We start from the raw sequence: 24823 nt of genomic DNA, 5'->3' as shown, positions 1-24823 counted from the left end.
AACTTTCTTTAGTATTTATTTGAAAATGTAGGAGACAAGTGGGTTGCCAAGTTGGAAGGATTTCACAAATTGATTGAGGATGGCAGAAATGTCAAGGATGTAAAGTTTTAGAGCCGAATGCCTACCTAACTAGACTAATCAGTTTGCTCTGTGTTATACAAAGCATACGCAGAGATGTGTGCACCAGAAAATAGCATTACGTTAACAAAAGCAGTCATGTGTGCAGCATAACCCTGCATCTTTAGACGCCAGAATCTTACCCTGTGTGAAATTACGTTCACGGGAAAACTCCACTTTGAGTAAAAGGGCCAGAAGACGAGTCACTGGTCCAAACCAGTGGCAATGAGAAGCCGTTTCTGAGAAATCATTTTGCCTCTTTGTGTTTGTTTTGCATCTGGATAATGAAATTCATCAACCAATAATATTTACCTACGCTTTCACAGTAGGTGGAGTTCAGGAAGTTGCTACTCCCCACCCAGGAGCCTTAAACAAGCCCCACGTTTGTTCTGAAACCCCACTGGGGTGCAGTCCTGCGGATGGCTCAGCAGAAAGATGCATGGCTCCGATTCAATGTGGTTTCAATTGTTCTATTTTAAAATGACACATCCTTTATTATTGCCTAGAATTAGACTAAGGAATATGGCAAGAGCATGTCATAAGACACAGCAATAAGAAAACCTGTTTCCTGATAGAGTTTCTATTATTTTACCCTTTATGTAACCTCCTTCCATGTGGTCAATGAAACACAGTTCAGATCAAGAGTACGCAGCAGGGCGGCTAGGTGGAATTCATGGGGGGTGAGGGGGTGGTGGTAAAAAGCTCCTTGTAATCTTGTATAATCCTGTTTCCATGATGACATCCTGTACAATCTGGAACTCGTTAAATTAATTTAGAAAATAATAAATATATTTCCACATACACAGAAAGCCGACAGTGTAGACAGATGAAACATTTTTTGCTCTCCACACTAAACTTGGTCTGACTTTTAATTAAAAAAAGGCTTCCCCACCTTTTCGGCGTCACTTTGACAGTTTAGCTCTTGTCATAAAGAACTGAGCATTTTTGTCTGTCTTAGCTGATCTTCTGTGCTCTCACAGGAATAAAGGTTTCCAAAGCAGGACTTCCATCAAATCCCTGTGACCACCCAGGCCATCCTCTGCGTCTGTCCCCCAGCCCAGAGCAGACCTGCTCTCTCCGCTTGCTGTCACTTGGGAAGCTAGCATCTGAGTCTTTTGCTTCTATCGCCTTCGCTGTGAAACTTTTCTAGTATTTGGCAAGTTGTCTGTCCACTGGTACTTAAAATAATCAATCCCATGAGTAGGAGAAAAAATAAGATATAACTGAAATATACAAAACACGATAAAACGAAAACGCAATATTTAACTGATTCCACATACTCTATTTACTTAGAAAACTATTAGATTTTTTTCTCGGAATTTTTTTTTGCATTTCTGGCGTCCTTGAATTGAATGAATGATGTTTCTGTTTGTCAGACATTTGCTTTGCTAGAACCAGGCAAATCAAAGGATGTCTAAAAGGGACTGGCAATCTCGGATTATTTAGGAGCTACTGCAAACAAGCAGAATGCCTCGTAGCAGTCTAGTACACTCCTATTACAAACGCATTTCCCTCTGCTAATTGTTTGGCTGTTTAAACTTTTGTGACTAAGTCCGTGTGTTTAGCAACTGACATTATATTCACTCTCGATATAGTACTGATATAGAGCATAAAAACTCCACTGGGACTTGAGACGAATGAACGATCCTCCAGGAACTTCTCCAGCAGCAACTATGCGTCCAGGCCTGCTTGTGTCACGTGGAGGTTCATGATAATCGATGTTTTGCTGACGCTCATTTGCTCTACAGACCAAAGCTATCGATGCAACTTTCTATATTACTACTCTAAAACATAAAACTTGCTAAATCTGTCAATGCAGTTGTTGTTACCTAGCTAAGAACAATGTTTAATATAGACGAGTTTTAACACAAAGGTAGCATCAGTGTCCCCTGTGTACATGAAAACTGGGTAGTGACTAGGAATCAGCAGAACCGCTGCATTTGAATTAAGCTGTTGGTGTTGAATATTGATGACACCAGACTGCCCAAACGACAGCCAGACCTTCCTATGAAGAACTACAAGCCGACTTCTTAGAAGTGTGTGTGATGACGCAAAGTGGCCTCATTTACTTTGGGCCTTGTCATGACTGGGTTGGATTGTGGTTCCTCCAAATAGCTATCCATCTGTGTATCACGATTCACGGTGCTTTGGCAATTATGTGATGATGTAACTTGTAAATCCAGCAACCATATGATTTGATGTCAGCATCCAACCAGTTGTAAAAGGCTTAGGTGCGATGCTAGGTGCGATGCGACACTCCAACTTGGGTCACACCCTTGATATGTCAAGGGTATGTCAAGGGTGTATCTTTGGGGGGAGCCTGCATCACCTTCTAGCTTACAAAAGCTAAAGAGAGAGAGGCAATCAGAGAAGAGGGCCCTAACTACTCTTGCCAATGCCTGAAGACTTTCTTCCCCTTTCGGCATTCCTTTCTTCCATTCTTTGTCACCTCTCCGCCCTGCTCCTGGAACAAACGTCAGAGGAAGGCCTGCCGGGGAGAGCCAAGCTGAAAACAGTGTCATATCAACCTCTAACCGTGCTCCATTTACAGCCGTGCCTTTTATTGGGTTTGACGGTGTCCATTTTATTGTTCAGTTGGGTGTGTTGCCATCAACACTAATAACAAAAACTAAATTTGCATGGAAATCATTTACCAATGCTAAATTCTCTGAGACTGAACTTTATTACATTCAGAAAACTTTATTTTAGAGCCAGATAATACCCCCCACTAAAAAAGTGGCCTTAGTCCATCCCTGTATATTTGAATATTGAATTGTAACTGTCAACAGTTTTCTGTTGATTTCCCCACACCTGCCACCTTTTTCCCGTTTTATAAGAACAATGAGCAGGCCCTCACCAACTTCTACCCTAATGATTTGCACATGCTTATTAGGAAATATTAGACATTCGATAGTACCAGATCAGTGTATTCTAACCTCCCTAGGTTCTTCGTTTTTCTCCGGGGCCGTGACACCTAGTGTTACTTTGACGTTTCCGACAGCAAAGTTACAGCCACCCAGACGAGCTCTCAGCGATGAACTGCTCAGAGGCTACGACAAACTCACAACGGCTTACTACTGGAAAAGCAGTGTTGATGACAGATGGTCCTGGAGACTAGGGAGCCTGCATATTCAGGGTGAAGAGCTTCTGGATTAGCCCAGTCGATCTGAGAACCACTGGCTTTCCCACTGTTTCCCTGGAGTGTGTGTGGTCACAGGCTTGTTGAGGATGGTACTCACTGCACTGCACTGCTTCCTTCCCGATGGGCTTTTAGAACGATTTCTTTCTCATTTTACTTTCCAGAAGTTTTTGCCATGCTCTTCAACAAAGCTTTTTTCTTACTAGACTTTGCAATCATCACTTGATCATAATCCCCTCAAGGTAATTAATGGCTTAGAATACCCATCGCGTACGTGATGTACTGGATGGCAGGACACTCGAACGCCCCTTGCACAGGTGTTCGTTTTCTGAGAATACACCTGCTTTATCTGGCATCATTGTTGCCTCGCCCTTGCCCTTCATTTTTGAAAACCACAAAGTGTGCTAAAGCTATTAAATAAATTACGTAAGCAAGTATAGATTATTTCAAATTTATAATATTGTAATAGCTTAGTTTTCTTCTCACAATATAGCTAGGAAAAATAATTTCCCAATGTTTGGACACAGTAATTGTCATAATTCAGTGGGGTTGTCTTATGATTGTTGATATTGTTATGACATTCTAAACAGTCAATCTAATCTTTAAATGTGCTTCAGGACCTTGTATATCAAAACGATAAATGACTCCTCAGATAGCTCCCTGCACTCCCAGTCTCCACCACCATCAAATCAGATCTTTCTTCTTCGACATGTCAACCAATGTCTTTTCCTGTACTTTTTCCTGAGCACCATTGCAGTTGTTGGCTATGCCGGCTCTCTATCTGCTCCCACAATGTGCATTTCAACCTCTACCACAAACCCTCCGCTCACGTGTCCTGCAGGGCCGAGAGTGGTAGCTATTTATATTGTATTTGGAGTATTATATAGTCCCCAGCAGGCTGTGGACACAGAGTTAGCACAGTTCTATGAAAGAAACACTAGGAGTTGGTTAATCATTGGAGCATTAAATGTGTAATCCTGATAATGGCATATATTTTATTAAACTATTAGAAAATGCAGTTTCAAATTTTCTAAAAATTTTAAAATAAAAATGTTCTAAAAATTGATTTGAAATGTGTTGGGATCGGGCGCTATGAAAACTCAGTCTCCAGAATTTCAAACCTAGCATTAAGTCATCAGGAAATAACTGAGAATTCAGAGGAATATATTCTCATACCTTCAAGGAGACCTAGAGCTTGAGAGGACTTCTCGGGCAGTGGCTAAACTTATAGGTATCCAGAGGATGGCGGGGAGGGAGGGAATAATTATTCTAATGCATTAAAAATAAAAAAACATTTTTTATTCAGATAAAAACGGCTTTGAATACAAACTTGTGTCATGAAAATTACCAGTAGACAAGAAAGGGAAAGTTATTAAATTGACATAATTAATTCTCATGAGTTCTACAATATGAATAACTAGAGCAAAATAATTGGGAGCAACAAAACATTGAAATGATTTTAAAAGCACTATGGTATGTTTGGATAACGCAATGTTACAATATGTTGCAGCTGTTAATGACAAGAAATAATGTTTTTAAGGAAGCAATCCCCAATTAATCATTTCCTCTTTTAGTGGAATAATTTATGGAAATTAAATGAGGCTAATAAACCAGAAAGAAAGGGAGGAAAGAGAGAAGTTAAATAAATTGCTTCCTTTTGTAACAACAAAAAGTCACGATATCCATCATTTGGCCAGAAATATCATGTTGCTAAGTTCCTTATTTAGCATTTGATTCTTTTCCAATATAGCAGGAACAGAAGGCTTCAGATTTCAGTTTTCTATTTATTTCACTTTCCATTTTAACCCCATAAACGTCTTTCAAGATTGAGATGTTAACAATTCAGGAAGTCTGGTGTCTTGTGGAAAGCCAGAGATGGGTGAGGCAGTAGACCATGTGCCCATCAACTCTCTGATTATGTTAGCGTTTTGTGGTTATTCCCTTTTAAGATTTTTTTGTAGAGAAACAATATAATGGTGAATCTTAATTTGGGGGAGGGGCAAAATAAGTCACATTATTTTAATGATTTAAATTATTTGATAAAAGCAGTTAGTTGTTGAACTACCTTAAGAGAAATCTAATTCTAGTTGCTTTCCATCACATTGTAATTTTAATAGTTGCCTTAGAAATTTTCAGCATAAAAGGCCACACAATATCAGAAAAATTATGCTGCTCACCAACTTATAGTGACATATAAAATTGTATATTTGCTCTACTGAAAGATCAACACATCGGTACTGATAAATTTTTTACTCAATTCTACATGATTTTCTAAGAAGCACAGCAGGTTTTTTATCAGTAGAAAACTATCTTATTTGACTTCAATAAGATGAAAAAAAACTCTTAACTACCAGTTGCTAATAGTGTAATTTCATAGATGTATTAGTAAAGACATTCATTTTTTAAATGGAAGATAAAAAAAACCAATTTATTCTGTTTGAGTTAAGTGGCTCCTACTGTACATTCTTGCATTCTTGAATTTTTAAAACTGAGTTAATAATCTCTTATAAAGAAGTGTGAGTAAAACAAATTCTGGAGTATACCTGCATAACAGGCGCATTGTGTATTTATTAAGATAATGTGTTAGTGCAATGTTTTCTTATACCAAATAACTTCTTAATAGATGTTTACAGACTGTCTGGCCACATGCGTGCATACACCGAAGAATACAAGCAGAGGCATGCATTCCGGTTCATGTGTCTAATCCATTCACAGAAATAGGTTCATTTTATTATGTGAAATTTAGTGGCTGTTATCTGTCAAGTTCAAAAAAGATTGAGGTGATGAAACTCAGAGAAAAATAAAATTGAAAATTCATCAACTTGCTACAGTTAATTTGAAAATTTTAACTACTTAAAAAAAATATTTACTAAATTATGATCTGTCTTTGGATTCTTAAAAGTAATCATCAACCAGGATATGACAGGCAGAATTTTCCAATTCTAGTAGATTCCAGTCATCCTTGTATCTGCAGGTTTCTGTGGATTTGTGGTTTAATAGGCTCACTGGAATGTAGATGTGTAGATGGAAAGACAGAAAAGACAGAGTCAGAATATCTTATAATTATTGTTCTCAGGTAACAACTCTTCATTACAGAGAGTCAGTGATATCTTATTTTTAAAATAACATTAAAAGTATATTAAAACATAAGGGAGTTGTATAAAATTCATGATGTTGGCTATGAAGTTATTCCAATAACTGTACTTCACAGTAAACTTGATCTCTTGTGATGTCAAAGGCTGCAATACTGTTTGGTACAGGGTAGGCTGAAAATCAGTCCTTTAAAAGCAATACTGGTATGAAGATATCTACTGCAATATTTACAGAGTTGATATTGAACATCTGGTGTGTTTTGTTTTTTCAATTTTTATAGCAAATGCATTACTGAAGAAACCCAAGTAACCTACATGCCAGAGCAAAATTACCATAGGAATTTTTACTTTAAATAAACCAGGAAACATGGACTTTAACATTTACTTTACTTTTTCCCAAGAGGTAGATGGGTGATGGGAAATACCCATTTGCTGAAGCAGAAACTTTTGTAAACAATAATGAAAATACCATCTTTGTTTGAATTGTATGTTTTCTTTAAATGTTTTAAAATTTTAAAGAGAAACTGCATGCTCAAAAATGTTTATAGCAGTTAAAATATAGGTGTGTAGACAGATGATTATCACTGATAACACACTAACTTTAATTCAGGATCACTCTACCACCAACTAGTTTAAAAGTTTTGTTAGGTTGTCTGTGTAGTTGCGTGACACACATTTATTTATACAAGGAGTAAATGGAGCTATTGCCTAACATTGTATTAAAGATGGGTGCTTGTGGAAATAGATCGTTTCCAGTGACAGCAGTTTCAAAAGGGGGTTCACCAAAGTAACCATAGAGGACAGACGGCATGATTTTACCCCGCACGCACGCTCACATTTGCACAAGGATATCAGAACGTGTCTTAAATTTGCGCTTGATTTGATGTGAAGTTGTTTTCTTCGGGAATGATTATTTCCTTCATCCTGCTAGTCATCTGTGACATGACCAACCTGATGACTCTTTAAAATAAAGTTTCTACTTGAGGGTAGAGTCCAACTGAATAGCATGACCACAGAAAGTAAACCTTGAGTGTCTGTGTGGTGTCCACACAGTGACTTTCCTCTTTCATTCACCTCCCTACAGGATCAGTGAAAGCAGGCACATGTCCTGGCTATCTTCTGCGTGGTGGTTCATTTCTGCTTTGCACTAATACTGAATTGTGTGGCGTCCCGGCTTGCTGCTGTGATCCCCAGCGGATTGTCCACAATGAAGACTTTTCCGTAGCAGCACAGAAAATGATGGTGCGCTGGACATCCAGCAGCATGTTAGAATGGATGAGCACGATCACTGACAAAAGCCAGGGATCTGTAAGGCTGATGCCATGCTCATTTATCAAATCTGGAGGGCTCTTTCGGGTCGATTGCTCAGATCCATAGTTACCTTTCTCCGTGAACATAGTAACGAAGACACTGCCATATTAGCATCACTCCATTGGCACAGAATCCTAACTTTACAATTTACAGACCCTAACGATGGCGCCATCAAAGATGCCTTAGGAATTCTGATTGGTTTAGTTGTCAACCCAGACATACATTGAGAGTGTACTAGTTGTGAAGAGAATGAAGGAGACTGAATTCTGTGACTGTTTTGCTCTGGATTGCTAGCAAGGAAATGCATAAATTTAAGACAGTCGAGAGAACTATAGAGAAGCAACATCAAATATGTCATTAAGTTAAAAGTTAGGACATAAAATATTTCAAAGCTTCCAAATTCCGCAATGCTGATAACTTAGAAAAATAAATGATTAACGTAGGGTGCAGGGTTTTCTTTTTTGGAAATGCAGATCATAGCATGCTTGGTAAGAAGTGAAAACTGGAGGTAGCTTAAAGGTAAACTGACTGTCACTCATTTTCTTGGATGCAAAGTTGGACATGTCCACTCTTGTACATAACAGTCACTTTAGGAAGAAATAAGCTGGGAACGATGTGAGATTTCTCTTTCACAGCCTTCATTTAAAGCTTCAGTGGAAAGACAAGAAGACCTGCCAACACGTGTGTTTAGGGCTGTACAAACATTCACTAGGTGAACAGCCACCAGTGATGGGCGCTAATGTACACTTAGTTCAAGGGACTGGCTTTTCTGTTTCACCTTGGTGAGTTCAACACTAGTGCAGCCTTTACACAAGAGGGAGCACAGTGCTGAGTGAGTGCTAAAGGTTCCATCTAATCTGAAATGTCTTCCGCCTCAGTTCAAGGTTATTGCATATGGTCTCTCTATTAAAGTCTCAGGATATTTAAAGTATGCAGTGTTTCAGAAGATGTTGACCGCTACAGCTGGACCTTATCTTCCAGAAGTGTATAAGCTGGCTTCAAGTTGCGTAGCTGCTTTCTAGGAAAACATCTTACAGCTTGATACATTTCCACATGAGCACATATATTTTATTCGATGTGAAAAATGACATTAGACAGAGAGCATACATGATTTAATGGGGTTGCATTTTGGATTACTGCCCTCTACAGTTATATATAGTATATTGACATTACTTCTTTCAAGATAGTTCACTGATTCCTAAGGGTAACGCACAACCTGGTCAAACAGGAATGCCTGCGGCCTTAGTTGTCAAACATTTAAAATTTACTGAAGTGCCTTGTGCTTTGTGATTGGTCAGTTAGCAAAACAAACAGGAGAGAATGAGAACTTCAAAAAAGTAATATATTATTGCTGCAGAAATCTGTGAATTTTTCTTTCTTTTCTTCCATGTATTACAAGGGTCTACTTGGAATGGTTTACCCCCCCAAAAAACACCCTGTACTGCCTCACCACAGCAGTGCCTTTCCCCTTCAGAGTGTGCCTCCTGGGTGACAGAGGATGAGACAATTTATCCCCGTTCACTGTACTTTCCAAAGCCAATGAATGCTATATGCCAAATTTTCATAGAATTTATCCACTCAATATGCCGCTTTGTAATTTCAAAAAATAATCTTAACGCTCTGAAGCATTTTTCAAGGCTCATTCATTTCATCCTCAGCAGTGTTTGTTTTTCCACAGTCTGATTCTCTTGAATATCATTATGTCCGGTCTACCCTAACCACGTGCGCACCGGCACCTCAAGAGATGTATTACTCTGAAATACTCCCAGGCGCCATGAGGAAACTGCGTGTGAAACAAATAGATTTGACAGTAAGATTTTATGGAGGAGCTTTAAAAGTCTGCATAATAATGAAATTAAAAGACGATGGAAACATTTTGTGAATGTTTTAAATATGTAAATGGGGTAGTGCATTTTCTCTCGTTTGCATGTTGGCTGTACCATATTAGGAACAAACATGGCTTTTATAATTGTATATATTTAGAGAGCACATAATGTTTAAAGAGATGTGTATAGGTAGGTCCTGAGTCGGCAAGGGGTAAACTAGCAGTTCTCAACCTGTGGGTCACTATCTCCTTAGGGGTCAAATGACCCTTTCACAGGGGTCGCCCAATTCATAACAGCAGCAAAATGACAGTGATAAAGCAGCAACGGATATCATTTTATGGTTGATGGGGTCACCACAACTTGAGGGACTGTATGAAAGGGTAGCGGCTTCAGGAAGGTTGAGAACCACTGGGGTAAACTATGACAGTTAATGTTTTGCGTCAACTTGGCTGGGTACGATTCTCAGTGGTTTTGCAGTTAACACCTAGTGATACCTTATCATCTGACCTACCACAATGTAATTCTAGGCAATAAATTATAAGCTTCCACATGAGACAAAAGCCGGGTGGAATACAGCAGTCTTACTCAGGTGACAGACCTCAGGTAATACATTGCTGTGGGGTGTGGCCTGCCTCAGATATAAGTGACAGTATTGGAAAGCTTATTTGCTGGGTCTGCAGCCTGCATCTGAATCTTTGACCTCCTTTCATTTGCACTTGACTACTGGTCTGCCTTATGGCCTGCCAATCCTGATCATCTTCAGTAGAATGCCATCTGGCCTGCTGACTGTAGATCCTTTGGCCTCTTCAGCTATAATCCTGACCTGCTTACTGTGGATTCCTTTGCCTCTGCAGTCACCAGTCATCCACCTTATCTGCAGCAAATGAGTCAGGAGAAGCTTCCAGCCCACATCGGACCGCTGGACTTGGAACTAGCTTGTCCGTGGATTTGCCCTACAATTGGAGTAATTTTCTTGATATAAATTTCTATATATGAATGCATAAGCTACACAGGCTCTGCTTCTCTGGAGAACCCAGCTGAAGACAACCCTCCTCTACAGGATTGCCAAAATGTGGCCCAGTATCCGAATAAACAATTGCTAGTTAAAGGGTGGGTTGACAATGATGTTTCTAGAGAGAATAGTACTACTAAAAGTTATGTGTATTAGGCTGAGTTTTCTCAAGAAACAGAACCAGTCATATCCATATATGTATAAGAAAGAACTTTATATTAAGAGATTGGCCCACTTCAGTCCAACTCAATCCCCTGCGTCAAAGTCTAGCTGGAGACTCTCAGACTCATGCAGCAGCTAGTGGATGAAGCAGGAGGAAGATGCAGGAAGCTGGACATCATAAGTCCGTGGGGACAAAGGCACATGGATCCAAGGTAGGTAAGAGCATGACAGGGTGCCAAAGCTCCCAGGGTTGGTAGGCCACATGGCCACTAAACACAGAGCCAGACAGGCAAGCTAGGAAGCTGGAAGGTGAAAATTGGCAAGAGAGGACTCTGCTCCCGTCAGTGTCCCTCTGATAAAAAGGCCAGACCCCCAAGGAGTCATCATCAGCCTGTGACTTGATCGATAGGCTTGACTCTACCTCTCCCTCCGCACAGGTACCATCAAGTGGACATAAATTTAACCATCACACTATGCATGACAAACATGGATTTTCATTATAAGTAATATATATGGTCTAATTTAAATATCTATGGAATAATACAAACAAGAAGACAACTGTCAAGGTAGATGCATGAAATATTTAAATCATGTCTTCTTCATTCATTAAATACATAGTTTTTGAATATCCACATTATTATATTTGCAGAAGCACTAGAGATATAATGGAAAAATAGTAACTTTTCTGCCATCATATTTTAAAGTTTAATAAACTGGAAATGAACTGTAGGTTTATCCTTTTCTTTTACTTCTAATTCTGATCAATAACATCTAAGTAAATAAGTTATATAATGAATTGATAATTTATAATACTGTGTCTCTGGAAATGATAGTGATCATATTTTTCCATTAAAATATATTCATGGAAGATTACTGAATGCCTTATTGTTCAAATAAACCACTTGAAAAAATTAAGGAATATGTCACAGATGTATTAATAATGCATCCTACTTGCACGTAACCTCAAATCCAAACCAAACTCACCACCAGAGTTGATCACAGGGGCCCTATAGAAGCTCTCCAAGATTACAAATTGTTATGAAAGTTGAGAGTCTCCTCTTGGGAGTAGCTGGTGGGTGTGAACCCCTCATATTGGGGTCAGTAATCAGAGATGTAGTCAATTCACCTGGCCCTTCAAGCCTTAATCTCTTATATGATGTATTATAAATTCTAGCCTCTATAACTCTGGCTATAATCCCACCATGGAGGGCATGCTCTGTTATCCTAATAGACATGCTTAAGGTGGAATTTATTTGGAGTCTCCACTTTACTAGATGATATAAACCAAGTGACCACCCCTCTTTCCCTTGCGAGGTATGGTACTGAAAGACAAAAACCACAACTCTATCAAAACCACTCCCCTAGCTCTTAGAATGAGGCACATGAGAAGCACACAGACAGAATCCCGGGAGCATAAATAGAGAACTACCAACAGCACATTCACAATCCCTGCTTAAATATACGGAGGCCAAGACCAGCGACATCTCAAGCCTGGCTGGAGACCATGGGGCAGAGCAAAGGAGCCAGGCTGACACAGAGCTGAGGGACCCTGAGGCAGAACAGTGGGTGGGATTTCTAGCCCCTGGAGCCAGAGGCCAAGGGACCATGGGGCTGAAAGGCTGTGAACCAGAGAGAGAGACTTGACTTGTGGACCTGAGCAGAGGTGTCACTGTGAACTGAACCGATGGATGTATTCTGAATGTTTTCTAATCCTGGTCTGTTAATTTTGTAATTAACTCCTCCCCACAGTCATGAGTATTGCCTTCTGTGCAGTCATTTCAATGGATCAACAGACCCAGCAGAGTGCCATGGGAGGGACGGTTGGCATCAGAGACAAGAGAGACAGAGATGGAAGGTGGAGGCCTCTGGCTTGTGCCTTTCAGCAATTGGCTTTGAGCACATGGGAAGATGAATTCTCCCTCTTACTGTGTAACCGGAGAAGGTCAGTTGGCTTTATTTTGATTTTTTAAGTTTTGCTTTCTGTTTGTAATGAAGATAATCACAGACAAGAAAACACTGGCTAATGAATTTGGCAATCCAAAACAAGTTCTGGTCATGGTCAGTCATCTGGGTAAAGACATTCCTCCCAAAACCGTGGTGAGCATTTGGGAATCCAAGACGGGCACAGCCAGACTACTCAGCAGGGTGGTTTGAATTTAGAAAGTGACTAGGCTTGAAATGTGTACTGGGAGTGGTGTTTGCACAATGTTCTTGCTTTCTATTAATGGAATTGTTATTACTCATAAACTACATACAGTCAGTAGATAAAATCAAAGTTAATTAAATACAAAGTAGCTTTTCTTATAGGATTAGTGTAAAAGGCACCAACAGAGTGAATAGGGTGATGATGTTCAATAACAATGTTCGCCTGTAAATTTTGCCCAAGCTAATTATGCCATTGATGAGTTTCCCCAGTAGAGGGAAGCATAGTATCATGATTATTTTCATAAATTATTACAGTGGGGCTCTGAGGGACCTACCATTTTACTGTATTTTTAAATCAAGATTTCATCATTAAGTAAGCTGTCTTGACATTAAATAGACCTTGGCTTCTGTTAGGGAGCTTAAAATGAACTTGGTCCAAAATGCTCAGTTCAAGGGAATAACCTATTAGTAATTCAGTATGAAGGCATTTAAATTTTCTTCTACTTGATTACTATATCCAATAACAATTTCTGGTTTTATATCATCATGAATAATTTCCATACTTTATTTTAAGACTATGTTTTGTTCTTTTAATTAATTTTTATGAGCATATCTGTTTTGTACACTCCTCAGCATGTATTATACACTCATATACTTAAACCTGACTTCTATTTGCTAATATGAGATAAGTAAACTTTATATCACATGAAGTCCTAAAATTTTTGAATATTTCTCCTTATTAGTAAATAAAAATAATATTTTTTCAATGACTGTGTTCTTTAGAATTTTCTTACTAGATTCTCTTTATGCATTTTGGAAAAAGAATGCACTCTACATGCATGGTGCACATATGCATTATCGTGCATAATTTTATTATAGTGTTAGAGAAAGCATAAAAAGGTACTTACCATGATGTTGTAAGTCTGAACAGTGGGTCAGTGGGTCTCCATTTCTTATATCTTGCCGTCTTGTGCGTCTAAAACAATTACATTAAAAATATATATTTGATCTCTATTTGTTCCTTCTTGGAGATATGTCATAAGAATGAAGAGAGATCAAACTCTGTATTAGAAACTCCAGAGCTTATTAGGAAGAAATTAAAAACATCTGTTTACATTTCTAACAACAGGCCTCAAGAGGATTTATAGAGGTTAAGAAAAACAAAACAGAACAACAACAACAAAAATTCACAAAGCCAAAACCAACCCCTGCCAATGAATCAATCCATTTTCACTCTAAGACATATTAGAAATACTCAGACTCCTTAGGGTTTCTTAAAGTTAAGAAGCAGACAGCTTCATTTGATGACAAATATACTGAGAGTATGGTTAAAGTCAAACTATTACTATCAGAATTCATGACTTTTAGCAACTTGATGTCAATCAATAAGAATCTAACATGTAGAAACCATGTGTTTTACTTGTGAGTTCAAAACATACAATTTAGCAACCCATTTCTTCATGAAACAGAGTTAATTTTTTCTTTCTTTGAGTCATATATGAAAATAAAAATTATCTTGAAAGTTACAATTCACATGATGGCTCTTTTAAAAGTATATGTAACTTTTTAGTACTTGGTTAAATTAAAAGAATTAAATAAATATAATTTTAGTTTATTGTTTATATATTAATTATTTGTTAAATATATCATGAAACAAATTGTTTTTTATGATCACAGGACTATAAATTCAAGCCATTTCCTGTGAAGTGAATAAAAGGAGGAAAGTACAAACCCATGGTACATGTAAGCACCAGAACTCGGTTTGTCAGAAGAAGGCGAGAGAGAAGACACCATTCTACAGTATTCAGAAAAGCCAAATTTTCTTTAAAAATAAAATAATGTATTCCTGTATTTTAATGTCCAAATTATATTTTAGCTGTCACACATTCAGGACATCTTTCTTAACAGTTGACTTCATAGGCAGACCTGAACTCAAGCGACTGTGATGCTCAAAAGGAGATGTAGCATTTGGGCAAGAAGCTTAAAAAAATGGTGCTCGGCTGTGCATAACATACTGGAAAAATTGGGGGAACACGTGTTTAACTGTTTACAGAATCTATTTTAAAGGCATTGTCCCGCTGCAAAATTAATTACCATCCCTGAAAAGAGCTGCTACCAAGGCCAGTGAGAATGGCAAATATGGAACTTGTTACTGTACTCACAAATATAGAAGTCCAAAGTATTTATAGAATTCTATTTGTAGAAACAGGAAGGCTATCAAACAGATGCTGCACATCTCAAAGTTGAACCAACAAGAGAACTTGTGAGACACGAAGCACAAAACATTTGCGAAGGGATTTTTCACTGTCATTTAGGCTTTTAGAAAAGGCCATCAAAAGAACATAACAAATCTGAGCCTTCTAAATATCCTTTAAGAAGGCAAAATGTCAGACATGTGAATTTGGATTAAGGAAATCTGCAAAGCACAACCAAAATGTATTGCTAATTGTATCACCCTTGAATTGTAGGTACAACAAACACACTTAAACTTTATAATAATATGGATTTTAATTTAGAATAGATACAACTATGATATTGTTCTCAACTTTTTATTAAGGAAAGCTTAAGTTCAAATTAATTATTATTAAATTAGGCAATATTATATACTTTCTCATTGCAAGGAAACAATGCCAATCCTTAATTCAAACATGAATTCCTTATTGTTTGAATAACATTAACAAACCCATAGAAATGTATGTTTTTAAGAAGCATATGATTTTGATTTTAACTAATTAAAATTTTATTGCTATAAATGTACATTGTTATTTATGAAATCATCTAAGGTTCCTTTGATCAGTAAACTATTCTCTCCAAACTAGGTTTTAACTTTATATTTAAATTTTCACCATCCTCAATGGGTGTATAGAAATAATGCAGACACACCCTGGGAAGTCTGAATGTTTCAGAGATAAGAAAATCAGTATTTTTATATGATATGAGGAAGTAGGACATTTACCTCAAAATCATTACTAACAAGCAACTGTGTTTTAACCCATATATACTAATATGACAAACTTAAACAGTAGATTATTCCTCAATATAGTTACTGTTTTTAGAAGTGTGGAATCAAAAGCTTTAACTAGCCATTGCGATCATCATTTTACATATCTTTTTTGCAAACATTACAAATGATCCAAATATTACTAAACAAACCAGCTATGAAACCTTCACGTTCACAGCATCTTTGAAAATATGTATAATGAAGAATAAGCAAAATAAATTACACTGATCCAAAGATGAAGCAGCTTGAAAACACTGATTTCTCCTCCTCATGGTTCAAAGGGGTTGATATGCATGTCTTCAGTCTTCAGATTTACATTAAAAAATATATTGTATGTTACTATACTCTATTACCACTCAAGTTTTAACTTTGGTATTTGGCAACAGAAAAAAAGCAATCATTGATAAGAAGTATATCTCCGTTGTGATAATCTTTTGTTAGACTTTCAAAAGAAGAAAGTTATATATTTCAAAGCAAAAGAAAACCAAGTTTTGGTCTAACTTTTATAATATGAGCAGGAACTCTCTATAAGAATATTGTATAAAAGCATTTCCTGAAAACAGTATGACATTAAATAGCCAAGATTTCATTCATAATATAGTCATTCAAGTGTAACTAACATACAATGGTATTTTGTTAAAATGTGACATTATTTTTGATGATTGTCATGGTCTAAGCAATATTTATTCAGACATATCTTTTAAATTCATCAATATTTTTAAGACTATCCTTGACACATGTATATGTGCATGTATGTATGTTTAATTTTTACATTGTCTTCTGTTTCAAGTCTTATTGCTACCATTGTCGATCAACATAATATATAGCACATACGAAAACAGGATCGTTTCCAAACTCTAAAGAGTTCATTTGATAATTGAGTCCTGTGTACGAGTAAAGACACTCGAGGTGAATATTCCTGTGCCTGAAGATTTCCCACTCACTCCAGGACATAAATTGCCTTTCAAAATTTAAAACCGAGATCGACTTGCTGGAGCGAATGAGAGAGTACCTGGACCAAAGGTCATGACTGCACACATATCATTGACTGCACACATATCATTGACTGCACACCTCCATGATAGGATCGCTGAAGACAAATGGGTGCATAAGCAAATGTGGTGAAGAAAGCTGATGGTGCCCGGCTATCAAAAGAGATAGTGTCTGGGGTCTTAAAGGCTTGAAGATGAACAAGCGGCCATCTAGCTCAGAAGCAAATAAGCCCACATGGAAGAAGCACACCGGCCAGTGCGATCACGAGGTGCCCAAGGGACCAGGTATAAGGCATCATGCAAAAAAAAAGATATAAGTGTGTGTATGTATGTGTATATATGTGTATATGTATATATGTATGTATATATATGTATATATATATATCATATTAAATGAAGGGGGAAGTGCAGAGTGGAGACCCAAGGCCCAAGTGTCGACCAACGGAGATCCCTTCATAGAGGGGTTTAGGAGAGGAGATGGGTTAATTAGGGTGTGAGGTAGTATCGATGAAGAACACAGCTTTCCCCCGGATCCTGGATGCTTCCTCCCCCCAACTACCATGATCCGAATTCTACCTTGCAGGGCTGGATAGGACAGAGGCTGTACACTGGTGCATATGAGGGTTGGAGGTACAGGGAATCCAGGGTGGATGATACCTTCAGGACCAAGGTGTGAGGGACGATGCTGGGAGAGTGGAGGGCGAGTGGGTTGGAAAGGGGGAACTGATTACAAGGATCCACATGTGACCTCTTCCCTGGGAGAGGGACAGCAGAGAAGGGGGAAGGGAGACTCCGGATAGGGCAAGATATGACAAAACAACGATGTATAAATTACCAAGGGCATATGAGGGAGGGGGGAAGGGGGAGGGAGGAGGGGAAAAAAAAGAGGACCTGATGCAAGGGGCTTAAGTGGAGAGCAAATGCCTTGAGAATGATTGGGGCAGGGAATGTATGGATGTGCTTTATACAGTTGATGTATGTATATGTGTGGATTGTGGTAAGAGTTGTATGAGTCCCTAATAAAATGTAAAAGAAGAAAAGAGAAAAAAATGATTAGGGCAAAGACTGTACAGATGTGCTTTATACAATTGATGTATGTATATATATGAACTGTGAAAAGAATTGTATGAGCCCCAATAAATTGTTAAAATTTAAAAACAAAAACAAAACAAAAAAAAAACTTGAAGGACTCACAACTCTCTCATGGGAGTGAGTTGCACTGAGCCATTTGTACTGCTTTATAATTTAACTGTTCATTTCTTGTATTATCTATCTATCTGAATATAATTTAACAGTTCAAAAAAAAAAAAAAAAAAAAAAAGGTCAAAGGACCAGTCGGTGTGAAATCAAATTGGCTCTCCATTTCTAAATGTAAACATGCATGACTGTGATTGTGCCCTTTTAGATCTCCCTCCATAAGTTAGTAAAACTACTTGTCCCACCACATTCAGCATTCAACGTTCACAGTATCCATTTTTGGATTTTTCTTTCTATTTTAGGAAGGAGAGTACGGGGGCCTTTCAGGAGAAGTGATGCATAGACTTATTGGCAGAAAGGTGAAATTCGGGAAAGGGCAGAGGAAAATAGGGTTAGCTTGTTCATTTCAAGACGTCTCTTACCTCTTCGCAGTGGGAAAATAGCGAGAGCACGAAGCCCCATCCCAGGCACAGTACGGGTCGCGGGCGAGGCAGCATTCTGCACAGGCTTTCCCGTAAACGTCACACCGGTGCAGGGGCAGCTGGGCCACCCCGGCCGCCGAGCCCACGTAGAGCTGTTGCTGTGGAAAGAGGGCCCAGTTACCGACCGGCGGCCTTGCCTTCCAAGGCTCTTTGCTCAGGAAAAAAAGGGGTTCCATTTGCACCTACATAACCGATCGGAATATATGTATGCGTTACAAAAACAAAAACAAAGCAAACAGCCATTACTGCTAGTTTGCACAAAGGTCGACCAGATCGTGTGACCATTTTAAAATAGAGTCTGAGCAACATCTAACTATTTGATCAATACAGGTGTCTTGTACAAGGGTAAGCGCAGGGAAGTCCAGGAAGATGGTTTCCAGCGAACAGTCGAATGTTCAAACCGTCACAGTTTTCATTCTTGGAAAGTGCACACGTTGACGTGGGTTATTGACGACCTGATTAACTGGGGCACTTGGTGTTGCTGTGCAGCCCCAGAGGCGTCGAGGCAAGAGGCATGGTGAGGGCTCCGTGCTTTGGTGGTGATGCCCAGGGACCTCGCATAGGAAGGAGAAGACATCACGTGGCATTTGCATTTGAATGTTTGTCTCTGCATCAAGAACTACCTTGTGCTGTCTCCAGGAAATTTACCCTAAACACCACCAGTAAATAATTTCTCTTTAAAAGATCACTAAAGATGGAAATTGATTCCGGCTGCTCCGGTGTACCTGAATCTAAGATAATGCGTTGTTGAAAAAGCATTGGATTGGCCGTTGAGATACCCAGATTCTTGGGTTTTCCCTACACTAATTTTCTGTGTGGTCTAGGGGATTTTGCTTCTTTTTCTGTCATGTCCCATTTCCACTCTGGGACTCCCCACTGGCTTTACTTCTATGATAATTTGTAGAGTTTTAATAAAACTCTTAACTTTCTCATAGGCATACCTAACTAAAATTTTAAATTATGTAACTGGGTAAAACTTCTTTATCCTCAAAATGAAACTGGGATAACAATAAAAGAGAACATGAAATATTAAACACAACAGATTTCTAGTATGATTTTCAAATTGTCTATGACAAAATTATAGTCACAGATATTTGTAAAAATACCATTTTTTGTTTCTTTACCTAATTTTTGCTATGGCTTCCTGTTCATAGAGTGGAGAAATGAGTAACCACAGCCAATATCAAAGAAAACAGTGAAGTTGCCATAGCACTGATTTTGACTTTGGCAATGTCATGTATGTCAGAAGACAGCGGAAATCCATCAGGTTTTTCAATAGCTGGTTTTTCAGAAGCAAATGGCCAGGCCTTTCTTTTGAAGGGCCTATAGGTGGGCTTGAACCTGTAGTATTTTGTGATCAGCTGAGTGCATTAGGCTTTTGTACCACTCAGGGACTCCTGAGTAATTACAAACTCTCAAAAGTTATAACCCAAGGCCAACGAGTTGACTCAGACTCACAGCGACTCTACAGAGCTGAGTAGAACTTTGTGAGTCTCCACGACTGTAATTTTATGGTAATAGAAGGCCTCTTTTTTCTCGCAAGGAGTAGCTGGTCTTTTCAAACTGATGATCTTGCTGCGATCAGCAGCCCGATACCTAACCCACTATGCCACCAAGGTTCTGAGTAACTAGTCTGAATGAAAGCCGTCTAAACACCCAAGCATGCGATAACACATGGAGAAGACCTCAGAGGTGTACTTGACCACCCCTGGTGGGAAAGTCAGAGATGGTTTGAATGCTAAATCCAAGGGCAGCCCGGACTGACCTACAAGACTTTCATTGGGAAACCTTACCCCATCTACAGCCCTGACCTTGTCTGTTCAGATTTCTTTTCCTCTTAAAATTCAAAATCTTTGAAAAAGGAACGTAATTTGAGAACCACAAGGATGTCAGAGTGTTCTTTCGATATGTTGTAATCCAAGCATGCAGAATTCTTCAGGGGAAGGGGTAGAGAGAATGACACACTGCCTTCAGACGTACATAGACGTAGATGAAGGACATGCTGAGAAAGATAGCTTTTTGATATTTTAGCTTAAGAAACAATTATATGGTTTGTAGCAATACTTTTGGACTTACTTTTTCACTAGATAATTGGCTGCCAAATTCACTTATTTATTATTATGTTAGGGGCTTACAAAAAAACCAATACAAGCTTTAAAATGACTGTTTAGTATCCTAAAGAAATGTCAAAAAAGCATCATTGAGTTCTTTCTTGAGTCTTAAGGGAGCTACAGAACCAGTATGGGACAGCAATCATCAAAGATTTGAAAACTGTTAACAAAGGTCAGAACTCACAGAAGGAATTGGTTTTTGGTTTTGGGGTTTTTTCCTCTTTTTTCTCTTTCTATCCCTTATTTCATTTTCTAATAACTTCTATTTTCTTTCTAATGAACTTAGATTCTAAAGAAAATAAAACTCATTGAGATGAAAAAGTTGAAATACATGATCCTTAAGAAACAACAGGATACATTTTAAGAGTTGGCAATATTTAGCACATAGTCAGCAGTGGTAAATATGTACATACCCATATATACACTGTGAGTGCAACACCTTTTTTTTTTAAACTACTGATCAGGCTAGTCAAAATCTAAAGATCTTCATTTGGGTGAAAATTTAAGAAGAATGAGCAAACTTTATATTTATAGATTCTGTAAGGACCATGCTATTTTAAGGCAGATGTTACTTTAAAGCTGTCATCTACCTTTAGGAAAGAAAGAAAGAGGTAATGCATAAAAAGAGTTAGAAAGAAAGAGGTAATGCATAAAAAGAGTTAGAAAGAGGTAATGCATAAAAAGAGTTGTTAGAAAATCCCATTATGGTGATGGAAATTTAAAGTCTGAAACCAACGCCCCAAATTATATACAACTCAACGTCCAGTTTCCATTTACTCTGTGGTAAAGTCAATGATGTGCACACATAATTAGGCTATCCAGAGGAAATATTGTGGAGGTCTGCAGGCCTCACCGAGCATAATCCAGTCACTAACAAGGAACTTGGTGTGCTCTTTCTGCCCAATTTAACATCACCACAGGCTCGCTCGCTCTCCTCCTGACAATTGTGTGCCATAAGCAGGAAATGAGGCCATTTATCCAGAAAATTAGTTGCAACATTATTTGTCTTTTTTCTTGAAACTACCATTTACCTTCTAAAATGCCCCCCAAAATATACATGGAATTGAGTCCTAGCTCAATGAAATACCATTTCCAGTAGTGGACAAAGAGGTCTATGGACAATGAGGCCTACTTCCTTAAACTCCATTATATTAAATCGACACACTGTTTTTGGTGGTGGTGTGTTGCATTTAATAGATACTCCTTTAAGGTAGTTTTAACAATTTTATGACAGAAAGGAATGTTTTTTTAAAAAGCAAAATAGGGAAGTAATATAATTAAGACTGACTACGAAGTCTAGTAAAGAATAAATAAACGATCTTAAAAATCATTAAGGGAAGGAATTTCCCGTCTAGTTTCCATCCTGGAAAGCTTGGGTTTCCCTGCCAGCATCTGACAATTGGGGGATTACAAAAACAGATGCACGCATACTTAGGAGGTGTAAGATAACAATACAAAGTCAATAATATCTGCACTCTGAGTTTCTCTACATATCTTGGAGATTATCAAGCTATTTTGATATAGCTGTGTGAAATAGACACACATTACATTTTATTGGTACTTTATTTTAAAGTCTAGTTCAGGTAATAAAGCATGGCCATAAATAAGCATCCAAATAATGCAGAAACGAGACTAATCAAATGACCCTCATATTTTATAATTGCAGTGAGAGCCACCCTGTTCCATTCTGCTTTTCATATTTTGAATGCCAGATTATTTCATAATTTACTTCAGTTTTTATCCAAGTTTATTTTATGAACCATATATAGAGAAAATATTACTTATTGGAAGTTAAAACATATTTATTTTGCACATATTGGCTAACATTTTGAAGTCCCTTGATCTACTTACTTGTCTTGTCAAAACATTCATTAAATATGAATGGAAGGATTAATAACCTTTTATACTTACCGGTAACCTTTGAGATCTGGGAACTTTAGATGTTATGATTTAACAGTGACCATTTTACTGTTCTTTTCTTATGTTTAACCAAACTTAAAAATCATATATCTTGACTTCATTGTCCATATATATGAATGTGTATATAGATGTATTATATGTATTTCTCTAGCATATGATACTACTGAAAATGTATAATTAATATTGAAATAAAGTTCTTCCAAACTGTATTTCTTAGTATATATGTTCATTAACTAATAAAATGTAGTTTTTATATATAATTAGAATAAAGTTATAATTTTATTTATGGTCTGAAGTGGCCATCAATGTTTTTTATGTATAGTTTTAGTATACATATATATTTGTGTATATATATATATATATATATAGAGAGAGAGAGAGACAAAAGAGTGAGAAAAAAACAAAGAGTCAGAGTAGATGAAAACAACTATTGGGAAACTGATACAGCTGTCAAAATATAAATTATATAAATTAAAATTTGCAACATATAATGATCCAGGAAATATGTTTATAAATACATTCTATATTTAGATAATTCAAAGTAATATGACATAGTGATTTTGACAATATAAGATTGAAGCAAAGATTATTCTTTTTAGTTTTTAATTTTTTTAGTTTTTATTATGACCTTATTGTTTTAAAAACGGTATTATTTCTTCTCTGTATTTTATAAACAGCTGTTAAAAAATCTGTAAAATTTTCTAGGTAACAAAATATATGTATACACATCTAATTCACTATATTTAAAACACAAAATTAACAAAATATAGACTAGCTTATACTGCAGAATGACAGTACCTGTTTTGTAGAAAGTTCCATTGCTGAAATAGCAGTAGGCTCCTAAAGAAGAAAAAAAATACGTTTATTTATTGAAAAATCAGTTATAAATTAGTTAAATAATTAAATTTATTATAGCAAGAACAAGGTTTTCGCATACATTTTCAGAGAGCGAATTTTAGAGCCCACTGTACCATAAAAAACAAGCTTATTGCCATTGAGTCAGTGCTGACGGAGACACTAGAGGACAGGGCAGAACTGCCCCTGTGAATTTTGAGACTAATCGTTTACTGGCTTAGAAAGCCCTGTCTTTGTCTAACCGAGCCGCTGGGAGATTCGAACTGCTAAACCTGGAGGATCAAAGCCCTGCATAACAAGATGTGGGAAATAAGAAATCTGTGGGGAAAGGTGTAGAGAAACGTCAAATGTGGGTCAATGTTTTCTGGCCACAGAGCACGAGAAGCACTCCTCCTCTTTGGCCACGTTGGATTTATTATTCAATGCAGTGGCAGGAATACACCCAATAAGGTACAATGGGCCCCAAAGAAAGAAGTTATGAGAAGGTGTGTGTTCTCGTTCTGTGCTAGCTGATTTGAGGGCAGGTTGAGGAAGTCAGGTTTTGCTCTGGATTGGATGCTGTCAGCAAGTAGGAGTGATTCTGTGATTAGCTATCTTAATCAATCTTAATTAGTGAAGCTAAAGCTGATGGATAAAGCAGAAGCTTTCACTTATATTAGGCAAGACAGAATGATGGTGAATGGTTTCTGTGGTTTGGACAATATCCATGTTATTGACAGTGTTGGAATATGTCTTTATTCACCCACGTCTCAGGGTGACCTCATCTGAATTGTCATTCTGTGAAGAATGTTATGTATAACTGGGAGATACTGTGGCTTGAGAATGCCAGACCCGCTCTTAACAACACCAAGGGCAAGAAGACAGCTGACAATGCTAGTGACTTCCCAGCGGTCAGGAACGAGAGAGAGAGAGAGAGAGATAGAGAGAGAGAGAGAGAGAGAGAGAGAGAGAGAGAGAGAGAGAGAGAGAGAAACATACAAACAAAACACCAAACTTACCATCAAGTCAATTCTGACTCATAGCAATTTATGGCTGCTAAATTAAAATGAGATTGTGACTCTTCATTTTAATTAAAGAGTATGTTTAATATGCAAAGGCCTAAAGTCTAGAATTCAGAGACGACCGTCCCTCCAGCTCCTATCAAAAGGCTGACATAGAGAGGTAATAACTAAAACAGGGCAATCACCAACTGGTTTAAGTATTCTTCGGCAAGCATCGAGCCACACCAAAGGCTACACAATGGAGCACATTTATCTCCTTGAAGATTCACCCCCTCCACCATTGAATGCCAATTAGAGAAAAGGTTTTGCTCACAGGCTGCAGAAGGGGTTGAGGAGAAATGGGTTAAGATGCATAAAATGACCTTAAGATGTCTCACGGAAACAACGTGAAACAACCTGGAGCACATTGGAACAGACTGGACGAGGAGTATGAGATTAGACACGGTGTTTAACCCCTTTC

The 24823-nt window shown here is 37.8% G+C and overlaps 1 protein-coding gene across 2 annotated transcripts in view; it reads right to left on the bottom strand.

Annotated features, from left to right (window-relative positions):
- The window catches only part of SEMA3A (semaphorin 3A), a 240247-nt gene that overhangs the window by 6988 nt on the left and 208436 nt on the right, over positions 1 to 24823 (bottom strand). For both annotated transcript variants that reach the window (XM_075558474.1, XM_075558473.1), the window contains 3 exons: positions 23306 to 23347; positions 18417 to 18574; positions 13713 to 13780 (listed from right to left, as the gene is read on the bottom strand). In XM_075558474.1, the coding sequence (XP_075414589.1) occupies positions 13713 to 13780; positions 18417 to 18574; positions 23306 to 23347 (268 nt within the window). The remainder of the gene's footprint in view (positions 1 to 13712; positions 13781 to 18416; positions 18575 to 23305; positions 23348 to 24823) is intronic.

Source organism: Tenrec ecaudatus, chromosome 9 (assembly GCF_050624435.1).
Source record: "Tenrec ecaudatus isolate mTenEca1 chromosome 9, mTenEca1.hap1, whole genome shotgun sequence".
In the NCBI taxonomy this organism is placed as follows: Eukaryota; Metazoa; Chordata; class Mammalia; order Afrosoricida; family Tenrecidae; genus Tenrec; species Tenrec ecaudatus.
The sequence above is the reverse complement of the archived record's forward strand: the minus strand, read 5'-3'. Positions and strand labels throughout refer to the sequence as shown.